General features: G+C 36.1%; 1 protein-coding gene across 1 annotated transcript in view; it reads left to right on the top strand.

The window, feature by feature from the left end:
• Positions 1-18,211, top strand: part of cntn3a.1 (contactin 3a, tandem duplicate 1) — a 71,058-nt gene that overhangs the window by 27,103 nt on the left and 25,744 nt on the right. Inside the window, exons 5-9 of the mRNA XM_017417857.3 lie at positions 2,214-2,309; positions 11,495-11,698; positions 12,251-12,353; positions 12,602-12,786; positions 15,604-15,743. Coding sequence (XP_017273346.1) covers positions 2,214-2,309; positions 11,495-11,698; positions 12,251-12,353; positions 12,602-12,786; positions 15,604-15,743 — 728 coding nt within the window. The remainder of the gene's footprint in view (positions 1-2,213; positions 2,310-11,494; positions 11,699-12,250; positions 12,354-12,601; positions 12,787-15,603; positions 15,744-18,211) is intronic.

Consider the following 18,211-nt stretch of genomic DNA (forward strand, 5'->3'; position numbering starts at 1 on the left):
GGAACGAGTTAGATGCCGAAAAACGTACGGAATAGTGAAAGAAGAATAATAGATAAGAAAGAGAAACAGGAAAACAATGGTGTGAATGCTTAAAAGCATTCACACAACTAGATGACCAGTCACAGGAAAGACCAAGAATATCTGATTAGATTAAATTTTAGTGAGCAAATTCTTTTCTGACACCAGGTAAAATCTTAACATTGTAACAACATTAATTCACTAATTTTATTCAGGTCACAAGTTAGCTTTTGGTTATTCTACAAAAATACTTTTGTTGTTGTTGTTGTTCAGCACCACAGGTCAGGAACCAAAGCAGAAATTTCAATAGTTTGAAAACAACCTTTAAGAAATAATTTTGAAAGAAATTTTAACTCCACATTTACAGCTTTGTGTATTGTTCATATCGTTTGCTACTCATTTATTGTTCTGTGTATTTGTGCATGTTAGCACACACAAGAGATTTGACTTCTTTGCTTTTTTATTTTAGCACAATAGCTTTTAGTATTGTTGTCAATTTCAGTAAAAAAGGGGGTTTTCTAATTATGCCAAATCAAAGTAATATCATCTATATTTTCTACATTTTATAGAACTAATACTATTCAGCCTAATGGCTTTTTTTTGCAGTTTTTAAAATTTAACGTGCAAGGTAATGACTAATATGTCTAAACTTCTGCGAAAAAAAAGTGCTGCAACCTGGGATTTTATGTGAAAAGTCCAGTTCCACTAATTGAGCCTTTGAGGATTCGGCTTAGCCAGACAGACAGTGGGGAGGAGAGACAGTAGTTTGAACTTACTGCTGGCTAAAATAGTCCTCACACCATCATTGGTTGACTCATCATCAGGTGACTCATCATTGGTTGTGGTCTGCACAGCTGCTGCCCCTGAAATGCACTGAATACAGTCAAATTAAAAAAAAAAAAAAAGAAATGGAATGATGGAGAACAGTATGGTTGCTTTAAACATGAGACTTTAGCTTCAACTTTCAGAGTTTTTGTCGCCAATATTTTTTTATTAGGGGACAGATGTGTAAAAGTTGAAAATTTTAATTTTTGTTCAGTCGTATTAATACAAGTACAGATTTTGGTGCTTTTGTTCATATTTGCAGAAATAAACAGCAACAGCACATTATGAAGAATTGTTATGTGAAGAGAAGTACAACATCACAAGCTATTTGACATCTTATATAAATATAATTTTGGTTTTTTGCTGCCTCCAAATAAGAAAAGATTTCAGAGTAACCTAGCAGCTTCAGCACATCTAAGGGGATCTGTGGATGTCCTGCTAGTCCAAAGAGGATCCTAATTGTGTTAAATCTTTTCAGTGAGCCTTTATGCAAACAGACTCAGCCATTAATTTTGTATTAGTCACCGAATCATCCACACAATCTGTCTGTCTGCAGCTCGAATGAAAAGAAAGTAATGATCTACAAATTAATTTCTGAAGTCATACAAAAGGGTTTTTTTAATAAATTATTTTCTGGAAGAAGCAAAAGGGAAAAAAGGCTCCTTTCATTTGTGTTAATGTAATACTTTTTTTGCTGGAGGCAATTTCTGATTGCTCACAAGGTCTGCAAAGATCATATGCTGTATTTATTATGCAGAGGCTCATCCTGCTGTGCTTGAACAAAGAAGGTGTCAGATTTGCATTCTTTCTCCCTGTTTTTCAAGTGAGTCTTGATTATGTCATTTTTATGTCAGCCACATATTTGGCTGCACTGTCCGCAGTGTCTCCAGGAGCCACAGCAGGCAAAGTGCTCAACGATTGCTGTCTCTATTTGCTTTCTCTCAGCAGGTTGTCAACAAGTAATCGGTTTCCATACAAATGATGTTTCAGTCTTTGTCATTTAATTGTTGCTGCTCTTTGTGCAGTGGATCAAACACAGAAAGCGATAACAATACGCTGTTTCAATTAAATTCACTCATGTGTGACTTATGCTTGAAAAATTGCTTTCTGCTCCATTCAGAAGCGTTATGGACTTTACAACACAATGTCTTCATTTATGCAAACACATTGTGAGGGTTTTGGGACCAATTCGCAAATATTTTGCCTTTTGTTGCAGTCTGCGCTGATTTTTTTTTAACTTGGTTTAAAATGACTGAGCAACTTCTGACTCTTACCACAATTCGTTTTTAATTTGTTATTTTAAGTTTTCTTCTTGGGTTTCTTGTGTGTGCATCTGGTGTGCTTTATAGCTTCTGTTCTATGCCCAACAGACTTGGAGAATTTCAAGACCCAAAGAAGAAGTCCGGTGAGGGTTCGTGAAGGTCAAGGAGTGGTCCTACTTTGTGGTCCGCCCTCTCACTCTGGAGGTAAGATTCTCTGTTCAGAAGCTTTGTTTTACGTGATTGTATTTTTAGATCTGTGTTTATTGTGGATCGTGTTGTAGTTCAGAATCAGTGAAGAGAGACAACTGTTTTGTTTTTGTTTTTTTCCTACTTTTCTTCGCATAAATGTCAACTTAGCGCAGCCATCATTTCTCACATTTCTCATTTGACTCTCTTTTTTTTTTTTTTTTTATCTGGACAAAATAGAAGTCATGTTTGTGCCCAAACCTCTTGGCTTGTTTGTCTGTATTGTTGAAGTCAGTGGAGTGAGTCATTTTTACTGTGGGACACTCTTGCCTGTCAGCCTGATTTTCAGTGGGAGTGAGGAAAATCTTTGGCGTGCAGACTGGCAAGGATAACTTTGACTGGAGACCTGCCAGGTTGAGTAACAGAGCTTCTCTGTAAAGGTGTATTGTTTGCCTCATATTATCTCTGCATCCATGATGATATCATTGCGAGTTAGCATCCAATGCTATTAACACCTACTCGCAGATCTTAAGATGGGCTTTTGCCAGCAGTGCTGAAGGTCTTTATCAACTGAAGAAATGTCTGGGTAAATTTTGAAAGTATTTATATTAAAAGTACATCCTATACATCAGGTTCTGGATCGGGTCAATCTGTTTTCAGCGAATGGATGTGTACCACTGGCTGTTAAGGTTGCTGTAATTTGAAAGACAAAAGTAAAGAAAAGTTGTCAATCAACTCTGTGACCAGTTGCACAGAATAATGTTGTTAGAGAGTTTAGGTTAATATTTCAAACTCATAGCACAAAAACAGCACTGATGAAAGTTAATTGAAATACCCTCATGGCCTCAGACAATAGCTCTTTGTCTATACTTGTTAGATCTCAGTGCTGCAGTCAATCTGATCATCTGCAACATTTTACTTCGGTACCAGATTGAATTATAATTGGACTGGAATAGATTGAATTATATTGCATTTAACTGGATTTGTATTGGAATAGTATTTTCTTCTGCATAGACTTTCTAAAAATGTAGACTACAAATTAATTTAAACTCTTACAGAAATCCTGATTTTGCAGTTAAAACAAATGCTTCATCTGTATTCATGCTCTTTTAAACCTGAAACCTTTTTCCTGCAATATTCTGGAAGTATTTCTATGACGGTTATTCAGCATGAATGCAAACAAGCTTATAATTACAGCCCTTTCTTTGAAGATGGAAATGTACTTGTCAACATTGGTAAAACAGAACTTTATTTCCTCCTGAAGCTTGAGGCAAATAAGTGTGTAAAAAAAACCAACATTTTGAGTGTTGTGTGAATTGTTGTAGCTCTTTGTCTGACGTGTTTTCCTCCTCTGGACTCCACTTTGTGCACAATGTTTGTTTCAGTACACTGCATCAGCTTGTTGGCGGTCTCACTTTAAAGTGAACGTCTCAGCAAGGTATGCCATTTCAATCAAAAACACACCAGTCTACTGTTTGTAAAGAGTTGTCTTTTTGCTTTTTAAATTGCTTTTTAATGCAATCTCACAAAACACAAAGCATTACATTTCAAATGCTTTATGTCATTAAGCTTTATTCATTCTTCTCACAGCTCATTTTGAGATTTAAAAATTCGTATGCGCAAACATAATTTTGACAACCTGTGTGCAGTGGAAATGTCTTGCACCCTCTGAGATTTTGTATTGTCGTATTTGTAAAAGCTGCTCGCTGCAATGTATCCTCTGCCAACACACTCCAGTCAGCAAACAACAAAACAGCTGCCCTGTCAGGAGTGTTGGGCTTCTATCTAGTAGCTGTATCCTGAACATGTTCAAAACCTTTTCTGGGAAATCTGAACACAGCAAATGAAATCTAACAGGTTAGTCATCATTTACAAGAAAACTGATTAAGTCAGAAAAACATTACATGTGCAAGTTGTTGTCGTGTTTCTAGAAACGTGTCTGCTCTCAAGGCAGTCTTGCATTCAACCCTGCTCTTTATTTTTACAATTTGCAAGAGAAAATTTATTCCTTTTTTTCTGAGAACTATGACTAAAGAGTGCATGCACCTTAGATAGCCTTACAGAAAATGATTTTTATTTATATATTTATTCCCTTTTTTTTTTCTACAGCGGGAATGGAATTAGTCAACCTTGATTGACTTCTACTTGGATAGATTACAAGTAATGAAAGAGACATACAGTAAACAACTAATTCATTTACTTGGAAGTGCATTGATGTTTCAGAAGTCACCTATAGGTCACCTTTGAGTAATTACGAAGATAACGTTGATTGTATGCATCGTGAATAAATATTGAAGTCAGTAAAGGCTGCAAAGTTTTATAGGTTTTAAAGGTTTTATGTTGTGCACTTTGGCTTCATGTTATACTGCATATCTGTAATTATAAACAGTTTGAATACCTGCATTTAGTTGTTAGCTTCTTGCTTGATCTGCTCCATGATGTTAAGTGACTCATTGTTTAGCTGTACAGGAGTTTACAGTAGAGACAGACCGACTAACCAGTGGACTGATTTTAAACAGCAACAACAGCAACAACAACTTGCATGCCAAAAATGCAATTAAAGATGTTGCATGATCTTCTAACACTCACAGTATATTTTGGGGATGACTCTCAGCTACTACCACACCAGAGTTTAGCCATGATTGAGTTTGCTTAGGTCAATAAGTCCAATCCTGTTCCTTGAGGGCCACTGTCCTGTGTGTTTCAGATGGTATTCAGCTCTTCAGCAGGTTTTCAAGTTCTGCAGAAGCCTGTTCCTCACTCAGTCATTTAAGTCAGGCGTATCAAAACAGAGAAACACCTAAAACATGCAGGATAGCGGCCCTCAAAGACCAGGATTGGACACCACTTAGGTCAATAGCTGTGGCGGCCTTCTTGAATTAGATTGAATCCGAAAGTCAATCAGACATACTTATCAAATACCCAGGGTTTTCAAAAAGCTGAAGACACAGGCAAAGATGAGTCCACCTTTTTTTTTTCCTCTTTATATATTTGAGGTATTTTTATTACAAGTACAAACTTTTTTAATTTTAGACACATTTAAAGACATCAAGAACAATTCAAGTGTTTCTTTTCAGCTTTGTAAAAGAACTAATGTTGAAAAGCCTCATCTAAAGGGTGATTTATAATTAGATGATCCCAATCTGTAATTAAGGCAAACAGTAAGTCTGATGATAATTCCTTTTTATTGCCATTATAAATAAAACGTACCTTCATTATTTATGTGAATCTTCTTTTACTTTATCTCACCCCTTGTTGTGTAATTTTCCTGTGACTACAGATTGTATTATTATGGATGATTACATACATTGTTTTAAAAGCTGATTAAATCAGCAGGGGTTCCTTTGTTCTCTTTTATTCTTGTAGCTCTCAAACAATATGTGACATTATTCCCTTTTCTTTAAATTAAAATAAAAAAATGCTAAGTATATATTTCAAAGAACCTATGTAAGGAAAGAGACTTGACCTCTGGTGTACTTTGTTCAGTATTTCTTGCACCTTGAGCGGTTTTGTGATCGCGCATATACATTCAATTATTAAACTGAAATTGAAATCAATAGTTTTTGTACATATTGCATCAGGATTTTTTTGTCTTTTGTCTATCTATTGTCTCCATTACCTATATTCAGATAAACATAAGTAAGGGTTCTCTCTTACTTTAAATAAACCTAATTATTTGGGACTGCAGTCCTTAAGGGACTGTCATCTGGAGAAAACACTGGTAAAACTGAACTTTGATTCACAATCTTAGTTTTTATCTGAATACCTGCTAAAGTTTGCTTTAATAATGATACAAAATACAATGATGACTAACTTAAATGTATGCAGTTAAATGCCTTAGAATTAAACTAAACCACATTTTTATTTGAGTAAATGCTTCCCTTTGTGCTTTAGTAAGTGTGTAAGAGATTTATATAATATGGTTTCCAGCACTTTTGTTTCCTGTGGTTGTTCAAATTTAACAGTTTGTCCTATCAAATCCCAGAAGATAAAATACACAAATATTACTATTTATTTAGGGACACTGGAAGCAAGTCTGGCCAGAATGTTCATTAGAGTTTTGAAGAGGCTGTCTCTCCTCCACCCTCAAAATATTAATATTTGTGTTTTTCATGTATACAGTTAAATCATTGTCCTAAGAGTAGTATTCAGTCAAAACAAGCACACAGCAATTATTTGACTGTGAACAGTTCAGATCTGTATCAGCTGCACACAGTTACAAAGACACTTTTGTCACAGTAAGATCTATCGATTGCTGCCAAGAGTTTTCTGGTTCAGCCCATAAAGTTGACAACTTAAACAAAGCAGAGAGTAATGTTGATCATGTTTACCCCTGGCACAGGACTTCAAGAATGACTTGAATGAAACAAGACAATATTTAGAACAAATGCAACAAAATTCATTGTGAAGCTAAACTTTAAAGTGCTGAAATGCTACAAATTGTAAGTTGTAACATGATCACAAGTAAAGACAGTGTGGTTTCAGTCACTTGTACTAATAGGTTAAAGTATGTTATTTCTTGTTATTTAGCTTTTTTTTAAAAAAAACAAAAGATATTTGACCGTTAAAATAACTCCAAAACAAAATGATTCCATAGTCTTTGTAAAGCTAATAAATATTTTACGTCAATAGAAATACATGCTTTTCCAGTGAATCTTAGAACAGGTCATGAAAGAAATATATCATTATTATAGGACATATTTTGTGGTAATGTGAAATATGGAGACTGCCAAAATCCATTTTCTTTTATCAGAGCTTTTAATGTAACTGTCAACAATATTTTTTAGGAGAATGGTGAGTAATTGCTTTAATGGTGATTTATTTCCTTTTTTGGTCAAATTATATCAAATGATTTCAGTGTGTGTTTCTGTTCTTTTTTTTTTTTCAGTGCTACAGAAATGCAGCCAAAATCCCTATTTGTCCAACTGTCTGGTAATAAACAGATTCTTTTATCCTCGTTGTGTTGGAACAAAGCTGTTCTACAATGAGACCAAGCCTCGTGCTTTGAATGATCTATTTCCTTTCAATATTTTTCTCAGACTCAGCTGTCACTGGAATTTATTTGTGTTGATGGATATGGTGAAGAAGTAAAGATGAGCTGCAAGATTGATCATCTCCAGTTTTCTATTATAACTGCAAAAACACCAGACTGATCAGATCTTTCACAGTTATGATATATCTTGTCTTGATGTTGTTACTTATCCTCCCACACCCACATAGAGTCACAATCTTTTGTCCTCAGTTTTGCTATCATTTTAAGCAAAATATACATTGTGACTAGATCATCTCATCTTGCTGTGGTTATTTAGTGTTTTTCATAAAAGCAGTTTGATGGTGAAAGAATTAAGGACAAGAATAAAAAAAGCTTTTCTATCATTGAAAAAATGTGCTTCAAATTTGCATCTGCATTGCCATTGTGCTACTGTTCCTACAGAACATGTAATTATTTGTATTTGAATAGTCATAAACGGTATTATTCTAAGCTTTTCACTTTATCATGATATTTTGAAAGGGAGATCCATTCTCTCATAAAGGGTGACAGGATATAATTCATGAGCAGCACAAAATAGTCCAAGACAAAGCTCTATCTTATCTCGTGTTTAAAGGCTTCCAACTTTCCATGAATGATTCAGGAAACTATTATTTCACAATGCCTCAAAACCCACAGGAACTCTGCAGAAAGTAGGTTTGTGATACTCTAGAACTATAAGGCATGTTGAAGTTGCACTTCTGTGCTAGCAGAAATGCTTTCAAGTATCCAAGAGAAGCTCTGACTGAATTCTCTCACATCGCTGTACCGGGTTAGCATCAGATGTTGGTCTGTGTCACCTTTTGCTTTGAGATAGTCTGAATGACTGTGGTTAGTCAAGGACCTAATGCATCTGACCTCCTTCTACTAATGGAAATGGGCCTTTCAGAGTCACTGAAGGCTGAAATCACTTGTTTTGTTCATTCAGTGCATCTGCTCCAAAACATAGGCTGCTTACTGGCTGGTAGCAGCACATATAGCTCGCAAGGATTTTTTCCCGTGTGCCTGACCTAAACCTTTTCATCGAGTGAATTTGTGTGTTATGAATACAGATGGTAAGGCCTGGTTAATGGCTGTCACTATCCAAGGAACATGCTTGGGTGTATACACTTTGACAGAAACGGTGCATATACTTTTCTTTAACCCACACTTGTGCACAAACTCACTCTTAACTCAGTATGTCCTTGGTCTGCCATGTTCCATTTCTCTTCACTCCTCTCGGATCATTAAGAAGAAATTGATGCTGTCTGTTCATTATACAAAGACTAAATGGAACCACAATGAAAATCTGCCACTCACTGTCACTCATGAACGCGTTATTCCATTACCACCCATCCACAGAAGGCTCTCAAGTCAGTCAACTACAACCATTGGTGCTTCTTCACTTCTTTTTTCCTGCTTCCTGTTTCTCCTCATAAATCTTTAACAAACCAATTAGCAACTGCTTATTTCTTGTTGTTCCATTTTTTCTCATGCCTTGCACCTTTAAATGATATAGTTTGAAGTACTAGCTGGCATTAAATATACATGACCTTCTCAGGATGAGAGCTGAGATACATTATTGAGGGGAGAGGAGGATACTTCAGCTGTTCCATTTGTGGGTCAGTTGGATCAAGCCATGAAATTATGTTGACATCACAGAAGACTGATAAGAGTTTTGTAGCAGGAACTTTGAAGACCCGAGCATTGGAAGTGAGATGTAAAGCCTCTCATCCTGTGAGAGCCTGCCTACTGTAGATTAACAGTACCTGAAAGTCATGTCTTTAAGCTAAATTCAGCAAAGACCAGAAACAAGACCTGAGATGCATCCTTGTTCAGTTGATCAACTTTTGCATGACAAGTTTTCATCTACTAGTTTTTTTGGGAATCACTTTATTGGTGCTAAATTATGTCTGTCAAACTGTATTGTCATTGGCATTTTAAAGACTGAACTAAATAAATTAAAACCAATTTTCTCCTTTGTTGGCTGTTAGTAAAGTGCTTAGACGCAACACTGGTTCATCTCCTGAGCATAGGAGCCTTTTTATAACGGAATGACTCATAGGTCAAAATCAAGAGTTAATAAACAAGAAACACAATACTCTGAAATGTGGACTAGAAGTGATGGAAAAAGCAGCAAATGTTCAAATAAAAACTTTGAGACTTTCAGAAAAGCCTGAAAACATTTCTTCAAGCCAATTTTCAAATATTACAAGAAAGGCTGCCTCTTTAGTAACAAAATATAAAGAAAAGAGTGACAACTTACGACTTTTCAAAGTGCTGTGCCTGTGTGCCAGATTTCACTTAATTCCAAGGTTTTTCTCTGAAATACGAGGGTCCACATTTGTTTTCAAACTACACTTTTCCTCATTAACACAAAGGAAGGGATTTTGCAAGATTTTGCAGATTACGTTTTTGTAAGGAAGTCAGAAATAAGTCTGATTTTCGATGCAAATTGTTGTAAATAGTTTCATTTTATGCATAGAAAACCTAGCATAACATGAGTGCTGAGAGAGACCAAAAGAACATTGAACATTGTCGTTTGTCAAGCTTTCTGTCAGTCACCTTCACACTAACGTGCTGGAACTAGCAGAGCTGATTCATAATGTAGAAGCAGTGCTTCAAAACCCTAGAGGAAAACTCAGTTGACAAATCCCTGAACATATTGCATCAGTTGAAGATGAATTGAAATGGAGTTGTGAGCATTATTTAAATGTGGTCAGCATTGTTATTCCATTTGACAAAAACACACACACACACACACACACACTGTTTGAAACCATTCTTGTCATGTCTAGTAATTACATCAGTTTGAGGATTTTCTCTCTTTGTTTCACTGCACAAAAAGAAAATCTTCCCACACAATACAAGGTCACTAAAAGCACAAAAAAAGTCAAAATGAAAATGTTCAAAAATAAAGTCGAAGCTGACAAATTCACAGGTTGCACTGTGAAGAGGATGCACTGACAGGAGGATTGTATGGCAGTCTAACAGAGTGTAACTCTCAGGACTGGGACTAATGAGCATTAAGTAGGAGGGCAGGGAGATCAAGTGATGCTGCAGACAGGTGGGAGTGTCTGACAGTCAAAGCAGAGAGGGCAGATGACCGGAGCAGAATGACTGAAACAAGCTAAAGTGTAAAATTCTCAAGATTCAGTTTCACCGTGTTATTTGCAAGGTTGCGATGACATGTCAGAAACCCAGGCATCCTCCTCCCCCATTAAAGAGCAAGAAGTGAAGAATACTGAATGAATGACTCCAACTCACATCTCAATTATTCTCTGTGCTGTTGTGCAGAGTCATCACTTAGACAAGTTCTTATCAACAGCAAAGATTGCTTCTGGGACAGGGATGCAGCATGGTCCAGAGCAATCTATCCTTGTGTCAATATGTCAAAACACCAATATTCCTTTATATAATGTTGCTGTTTGTTAGTGCAAAGCCTCTATGACTGCTTTCCATTTGGTTGGCAGCATTGGGAGTATCTTCCCGAAACTTTGTTATCATAGATAATCAAAAATAGATGGGAAAAGTTGGTTTTTAAATTTTAAATAGACGCCAAATCCCCAAAAGGAAAGGCTTAAGTGCAAAAACTGCAAAATGGAAATAAACCAGGGCAAAATAAAAAGGGAGTAAGACTAGAGTAAATGAGTGTTTTACTTAAAGCTTAATTTACAATGGGCTCACACTATACATTAGATGTTGTTTGTTTACTTCTGTAGAATGTTTCAACTTTTTATTTTGTTGTTAAACTGCCTGTTTCGTTACAGCATCTCCCGGCTCCTCATTTTTCAAAAGAACCATTAAGTCGAACAAACCACAGCAGGGAAGATCTTATTATTTCTACAGTTGATAAAATATAAAACAACTTTTCTCAAAAACTAGTTATTCATACGCTGAGCATCATCACTTCAATATAATGAAAGTATAATTTTTTTAAACCATATTAAAGTCATTTATCCAACAGTGAGTAAGAGTAAGTGCTCTTCAATTATAAATTATGTTTTTAATCATAGAAGGCTGGCACTCAGTCCAATCCACTAATTGCTTTATCCCGTAGGGTATCCACTCACACAGAAGTGATGAGACTGCTGATGGATCCCCTGTTATCTGTAAATGGATATAGATGATTTATAAATCTGCTCGTATTTTTTAACTTGTTGCCCACGTCTGTCGTCTTTGATTTTGTTTGCAGAGCTTACCTTCTCATGGATCTTCAACGAGTACCCATCATTTGTCATCCAGGACACACGTCGATTTGTGTCCCAGAAGACGGGGAACCTGTACATCGCGAAGGTGGAACCCTCCGATGTGGGAAACTACACATGTGTAGTCACCAACACTGTCACCAAAAGCAGCGTTCAAGGACCGCCGACGCCTTTAGTCCTGCGGGTTGATGGTATGATCGGACCTCTTCACTACAATATACACATTATAGAAATTAGTAACAACTTTATAAGTGGCAAAGTTTATAACTGAGATAGTGGAAGTTTTTAACCCACAGGTGCAGGAACTTTAATTACGGACTGCCTGGCAAAAACAAAAGAAGTGAAAAAAAAAGTTTATTTTGCATACTGTTGCCACTAATTTTAATCATCTATGCTTCACTTTGTGATTGTTGATTGGCTCGTGTTCCCTTTTTTTCTTCTTCTTCTTAAATTATCTAATTACATTCTTCAGTTTCTGTTTATGGAGCAAAATGATACTTTTGGTTATAATTCTTACTGCTAAAAATGGCCTCCATTGTTGACATTTTACAAAATAAAAGGGAAGACAACTGATTTGTTGCTGTTGTGAACCCACATGAAATTGTGCTGCACTGAAACCTGCTGTAGATCATTTTGTGTTTCTCTTTGTAATATGTCACATCATAACAAGTTTTGCCTACAGCTGACAGAATTCCTGTCAGAGATGTGGAGCATCAATTTATTGTTTCTCTTTACAACTCCAGGTGTTATGGGCGAATATGAGCCAAAGATTGAAGTGCAGTTTCCTGAAGTTGTTCCTGTTGCGAAGAGCTCAACAGTCAAACTGGAATGTTTTGCACTTGGAAAGTATGTTCCTCTGTGTATTTCTAATATGTCATAATAATTTCAGCTTGCAGTGGCTTGGTTCCCGTGTTCACTCAGAGAACAAAATTTAATATATAATGTTTTAATTTAATGTCACATTGACATGTTTTATTACTTCTTCTGCTTCACAAAGATTTTATGTTTCTTTGAATGAGCCTGAGACAAAACAATCTGTGGTATTAGTTTTCATGTTATGCCTTTTTTTTTTCTTTTGTTCCTCTTGCCTTTAGCCCAGTGCCAACCATCAACTGGAGGAGAGTGGATGGGGCCTCCTTTAGCAGGAAGGTGGACATAAATAAAGCCAGTGGTGTGTTAGAGGTCCCTTATTTCCAGCAGGAGGATGCAGGGGTGTATGAATGTGTGGCTGAAAACAGCAGAGGAAGAAATTCAGTTCAAGGAAAACTCTCTTTCTATGGTGAGCACTGGTTTCCTGACTTTGATCTACAACATACTCTCATATTTTCTGTCTTTAGTATAAAAAACGTCTGGCCTTCAATCCCTAGTATGTGGTGCATTTATAGAATCTTTTAGCTTTTGAGTCACAAGCATATTTAACCCCCTCAAAGGTTTACTACCCTGAAGTCTGATTTTAAAAAAAATGCAAATAATGTATTATTTTGGTGTGAATCTAAGAAAAAAAGTTAGTTGTTGTGTTGTTTGTAGGTTTTACTGGAGTATGTAATAAAAAAAGTACTAGCGTGGCATGTAGTAATAAATTAACCTATTACCACTAGTTCACTTCTGACAAGTTTTTTATTGTGCCAGCGGCTAACATGAGGCCCTCGTAGATTTACACCACCTCTTTCAGAGAGCTGATGTTTTGTTTTTTTCCCACCAACACTGGACTTATGGCTTATATTCTGAGAAAAGCTTTTAATGTCCCTAGATGAAAGATTTTTATTGTTTTTCTCTTCATTATGTTGCAGTTTATTCATCGATGATGTCTCGCCACAAAGCCCTTAGGCGATATTTTTCATTGAAGGTTTTTTTTTTCTGTGAAGGAGAAACCTTTCATATTATAAAACGTTTTTTTCTAGAATTAAAATGAATTGATCAGAGGAAAAAAGAGAATTATAATGAATTGATCAGAGGAAAAATGGATACATGTATACTGAGCATTATAGGTGCTTTACTCCAACTCTTGTAGGATCACAGTACTGAATAGTAGCAATATAGAAGACAATATGGAAGAAAAATAGTGCAAGTAGTGAAATTATTCCCAAGCAAAAGCAGTGATATTTTATCAACTTCTAGCTATTAATGTGTTAGTGCTAACAGTGGATAAAAATAGCAAGTTTTGGATGCAGAATTCTTCTCTCTACAAGAATTGTACCCAACAGGTTTTGCTGTAACAGCAGAAAATAAAAAAAATATATAAATAAAAAACAAAAGCTTGATCACTTTCCCAATGCTCTGATCTGATGAGTGCAGACATTTTTGCTTACAGTATTGTTTCACCACTGACAGCAGACTGACTGATTATTAGTTTAAAAAAAAAACATCTGTATGCTGACGTTTCCATGAAGTGCTATGTGGCTTTTTTTATGAGATCCCTGCTGTAACGGTGTGGAAGTCATGTGTCTTCTTGTAAGATTTAGGTCTTGTCTAATCTCACAGCCTCACAGACTGACTGGTGGGCAAGTGATAAAAATCTCTAATCTTATTTTAAAGTCCCACTGACGGGACCTTGTGGGACATCCATCAAGTTTAGAGAAGAATAGGAGAATCAATACAGGGATGTGGGTTTGCAGCAAACAGTAGGCACACAGTAACAATACGGGTTGGGGGTTGGTCTCTCTTTGAGTCCTTTCTTAATATTCCCGCAGGAGTTCAAGGGGATTTAGGAAATTGGTTAAATGACATTATGATCCAGCAGTTTTCTGCATTTGAATGGGCTCAGGCCCAATTAGATTGACCTTGTGAAGAAGCTGCTTGTGTGACATTTTCCCTTTCAATACGTGACAGTTTCTATTGTAACATCAGTGTCAAATACATATTTTTTCAAGTGTGCATCTTTACAATAAAGATCATTTTTAAAGAGTGATTTTTAACAGAAAAGAAAAAAATATATATATTTAGCAATATATGACTGCTTGTATGAGTTTTTATTAAAATTATTATTGTCTGAATTATTAGTCATTATCATGCAGGAAGCATTTCAGAAAATGCTGACAGTCAGGAAATACAAATATCATTAATCAACAAAAAGTAATTCTGCAAAAAAAAGAAGAAGAAATCCAAAATCACAATTTCAAGCACTTTCAGTGTTTATTGATTTTTGCGTTTTATGTTTTCGGTCATCTTCTTCCTGTGGTTGTGTCTCATTCTGTTGAGATCTTCGATTGTTGCTTGTGTTTTATTTTCCGTGTTTTTGTGTTTCCTGAGTCTGTTCCCGTCTTTGTTAGTTTTCATTTCTATTCTTCAGTCACACTTTCTGATTTGGCTATCCTGTTGGTTGCAGTATGTCAGTCATCTTTGCTCAATACAAAAACTCTGTTTTCCTTTGTTCTTAGTCAAGTCCTTGTACTTGTTTCATCCGTGTGCTTAGTTTCCACATCACTTGTCTATTTACTCTTGGAACCTTCATCCACCACTGTCCTTACAGCCATGTTTCCCATGGTGACACTGTTAATAATGTGATCTTTGCTGTAAGGACAGTGAAGTCTGTGACGGTATGTTTGAGGTCAAAAGTCACCCTAGATGTGACAGCCTCCCTCACTTTGCATATGCTTAGAAATATATTATATTTTGTCTGCAGGCAGACCAAGCTTTGTAGGGGATACTGTTATGAAAGAGTTTCAGAATAAAAAAAACCTTATCTATTATAACAGAAAATTCTCACAGCTTCAACAAAAAGCAAATTCAAGTTGTTATCAATTGCACCTCACAAACATTATTAGGTCAAATAACTTGATTTATGTAGAACACAATTTGTGCCAAATCCAGAAGCTCATTGTTTAGCTTTGGTTTGAAGCATTCACTATTGATTTTTTTTTTCCTTTCACAAAAACTTTATTCTGTTGTTTTTATTTTCCAAGTAGGGGTCAGCTTCAGGTTAATTTGAAGTAGATTGAGGATTCGTGCCATTGGATGCTTTTTTAATGGACTAATTGCCTGCTTGGTTGGTTCATTGATTTTTTTCTTCTTATAAAACTGCTGCTTTCAGGTCTTACTCAAGCATTTTTGTAGCGTGAAAGTGTTCATTTACAGTAAATGATTTGTGTCCTGGCAGCTCCACCACAGCTGATTGAGAAACCTCAGGACGTTCAGAAGACCATTGATGACACTCTGGTGTGGGAATGCAAAGCCAATGCGAAGCCCAAACCCTCATACCACTGGCTGAAGAACGGAGAGCCCCTGGATCTCATGGAGGTAAAAGATTTTTCAAACTTTTTTATACTCATAAATAAACATGAATGAAAACATATTTGCAACTCCACCTGCTACAGTATATACCAGGGTTTTTTTTTTATTAAAAGCACAGCAACGATGCCAGAAACAAACAGGTTGACAAAAAAAAAGTAAATTATAAAGTTGGCAAGTAATGCATAGCCAGATGAAGGAATGCAATCATAGAACACCAGAAAAGTCTGGAAAAAATACACCTGTAATTTATTGCATAGCCAAATAACAAAGTGTGTGTTTAACTGTTGCCCACAGAGTCTGGGCAGTATTTGACTATCAGAAAAACGATATTTGTCATTATCTAAAATGAATCGAACCTGGAAAATTTCAAAGAAATTTAAATGAATTCCTATATTGTTTATTTTATGCTACATCATCTTTGCATCAGACCGTTACAGAAAAAAGATAAAACAGGAGCACAATGTTGCCAAAAAACTATTACACAAACCACGGCCCATATTTCAACACAAACATTTTAAGATGTATAAGTTTCTGATGCGCTCTAAAACATGATGTTCAAACCACTGTTACATTTTTGACATTTGATTTGTTATGAATGGCTAAAAATAATGTCTACTAAGCAGTGATTCCTCATAAGTCCTTCAAACATCACAACAAAAAAGGAATATTGTTCTTTATCTGATTAAAGTATCTATTTTCCTTCTATTTAAAGGGTATTTCTGTTGTTGGTAAACTGCCAATATTTTTCTATGAAAACAACCCCTTAAACAGTTCAGTGTTTTGTGATAATTTGATATGCAAGTTGAAAGATGATCGGATTATAGGGAATTCTGGATCATTTTGCTCAAAGGATTTAATGTTTGCTGTATTCGTCTTCCTTGGGAACAAGTAATGCTTCCAATTCACAGGCATGCACTTGGCAAGGAATTGCCAATTTAAAATGGTTGTATTTACTTGAGACTAAATTTGGCAAAATCACTGTGTGCGCATGTGTTGGAGAGTATGTTTGTGTGTGTTTTGCAAAAAAAAAAAAAAAGCTAAAGTGATGCTGTATTTTGTCTGCAATGAAGCTGAGACTTTGTCAACAATTTAGTCTTTAGTCTTTTCCATCGGCTAATCTGATTTTTATGATTAAGTCTTCTCCTAGAGGAAGTTGAAAAATACCTTTTTTATTTAAAGGGCATTTTAGATTTAGGCAATTTGCCTTGTTCTGTGTTATTGTGCTGCTGTATACATGTGAATCACACTCACTGATTCTGCCAGTGTTTGAGTTGGGTTAGTAGATTAAAACCAGACTGCTAATGTTTTTGTTTTCGGATATTTTTAAAGAATAAAAAAATGAATAAATTGAATCACTTTAGTTAGCAAACCGAATGTCAGTGAACATGCTCTGAAACACTGATTCTCAAATAAAGGTTTAAATTACTAATGTAGAAGTGACTTACAAGTCCAAAAACTTAAATTTAGTGTGGATTAGTATGTGTCGTTTTGATCGTTGTTTGTCATTTACTTCATGTAGATTTCTGCTTAGCTCATTTGAAATGGCTGACAAATTTCACTGCCTCTTTTTGCTTCGTCTTGAAGCTCTTACCAACCCACCTGCACATCTCCAATATTGATTTGTAAATACATTGCAAAAATTTCTATGGCAGATGGCCAGTGTAACATATTCTCTGTGCATGTGGCTATATTAATGAGGTGGGGTGTTACCATTTTCAAAATGCCACTGTCAACCGCAGCAACAGTAAATCAATTTCAAAACCCAAAGGTCAGCATTGTAAAGAGAGGAGGAGGAGGAGGGGAAGGCCAAGAGGGCCATTTGTTATTCCTCATTAGAATGGATCAGTCCTTTTTTCTTCCTCTCTGTTCTTCTCTTACCATCTCTAGTGCTTTCTTCTTTTTTGCTCCTTTTCAAGTTTTTTTTCTCCCATTTTCCCTCTCTTTTTATCTCCTTTTTGCCCCCCTCCATGGGAATTAAATGGCACAGAAGAGGGCTGTCACTTCAAAATGTCACCCTGGCAAAACAAGGACCCACTTGTGCGTGTATTTTTCCAATATGCCAGCAGCTCCCACTTTTAGTTATGTGCATGAGAGAACGTTGTTTCCCTACTTTTGACCTCCAAAGTCCACTGCCTGCCCTCCTCAGGGTTCTGTTGTTGTGTTCAATCAGTTTAAGGGCTGCAGTATTGTCATTACACCTTCAGCGTACAGACAGAACAACAAAAATGCGTCCATGATTTGCATTTTCACAGCATAACTTGATGTTTTATTGGAATCTGAGTGGAGTCACGCATAATTAAAGATGGTGATAAAGCAGACAAATGCCTCCAATCGGTTCCAGTGCTAAAGAGATTGTAATGGGGCCACAACTGGCTCTGAGGTTCTTGTTATCAAGGCAGCCGGTACAACAGAGTAGTGCAGTGTGGCAGAAACCTATCGACTTCCGAAGAGCATCTTCTTTCTTTATCTTTTTC

This window comes from Kryptolebias marmoratus, linkage group LG8 (genome assembly GCF_001649575.2).
Source record: "Kryptolebias marmoratus isolate JLee-2015 linkage group LG8, ASM164957v2, whole genome shotgun sequence".
NCBI lineage: Eukaryota > Metazoa > Chordata > Actinopteri > Cyprinodontiformes > Rivulidae > Kryptolebias > Kryptolebias marmoratus.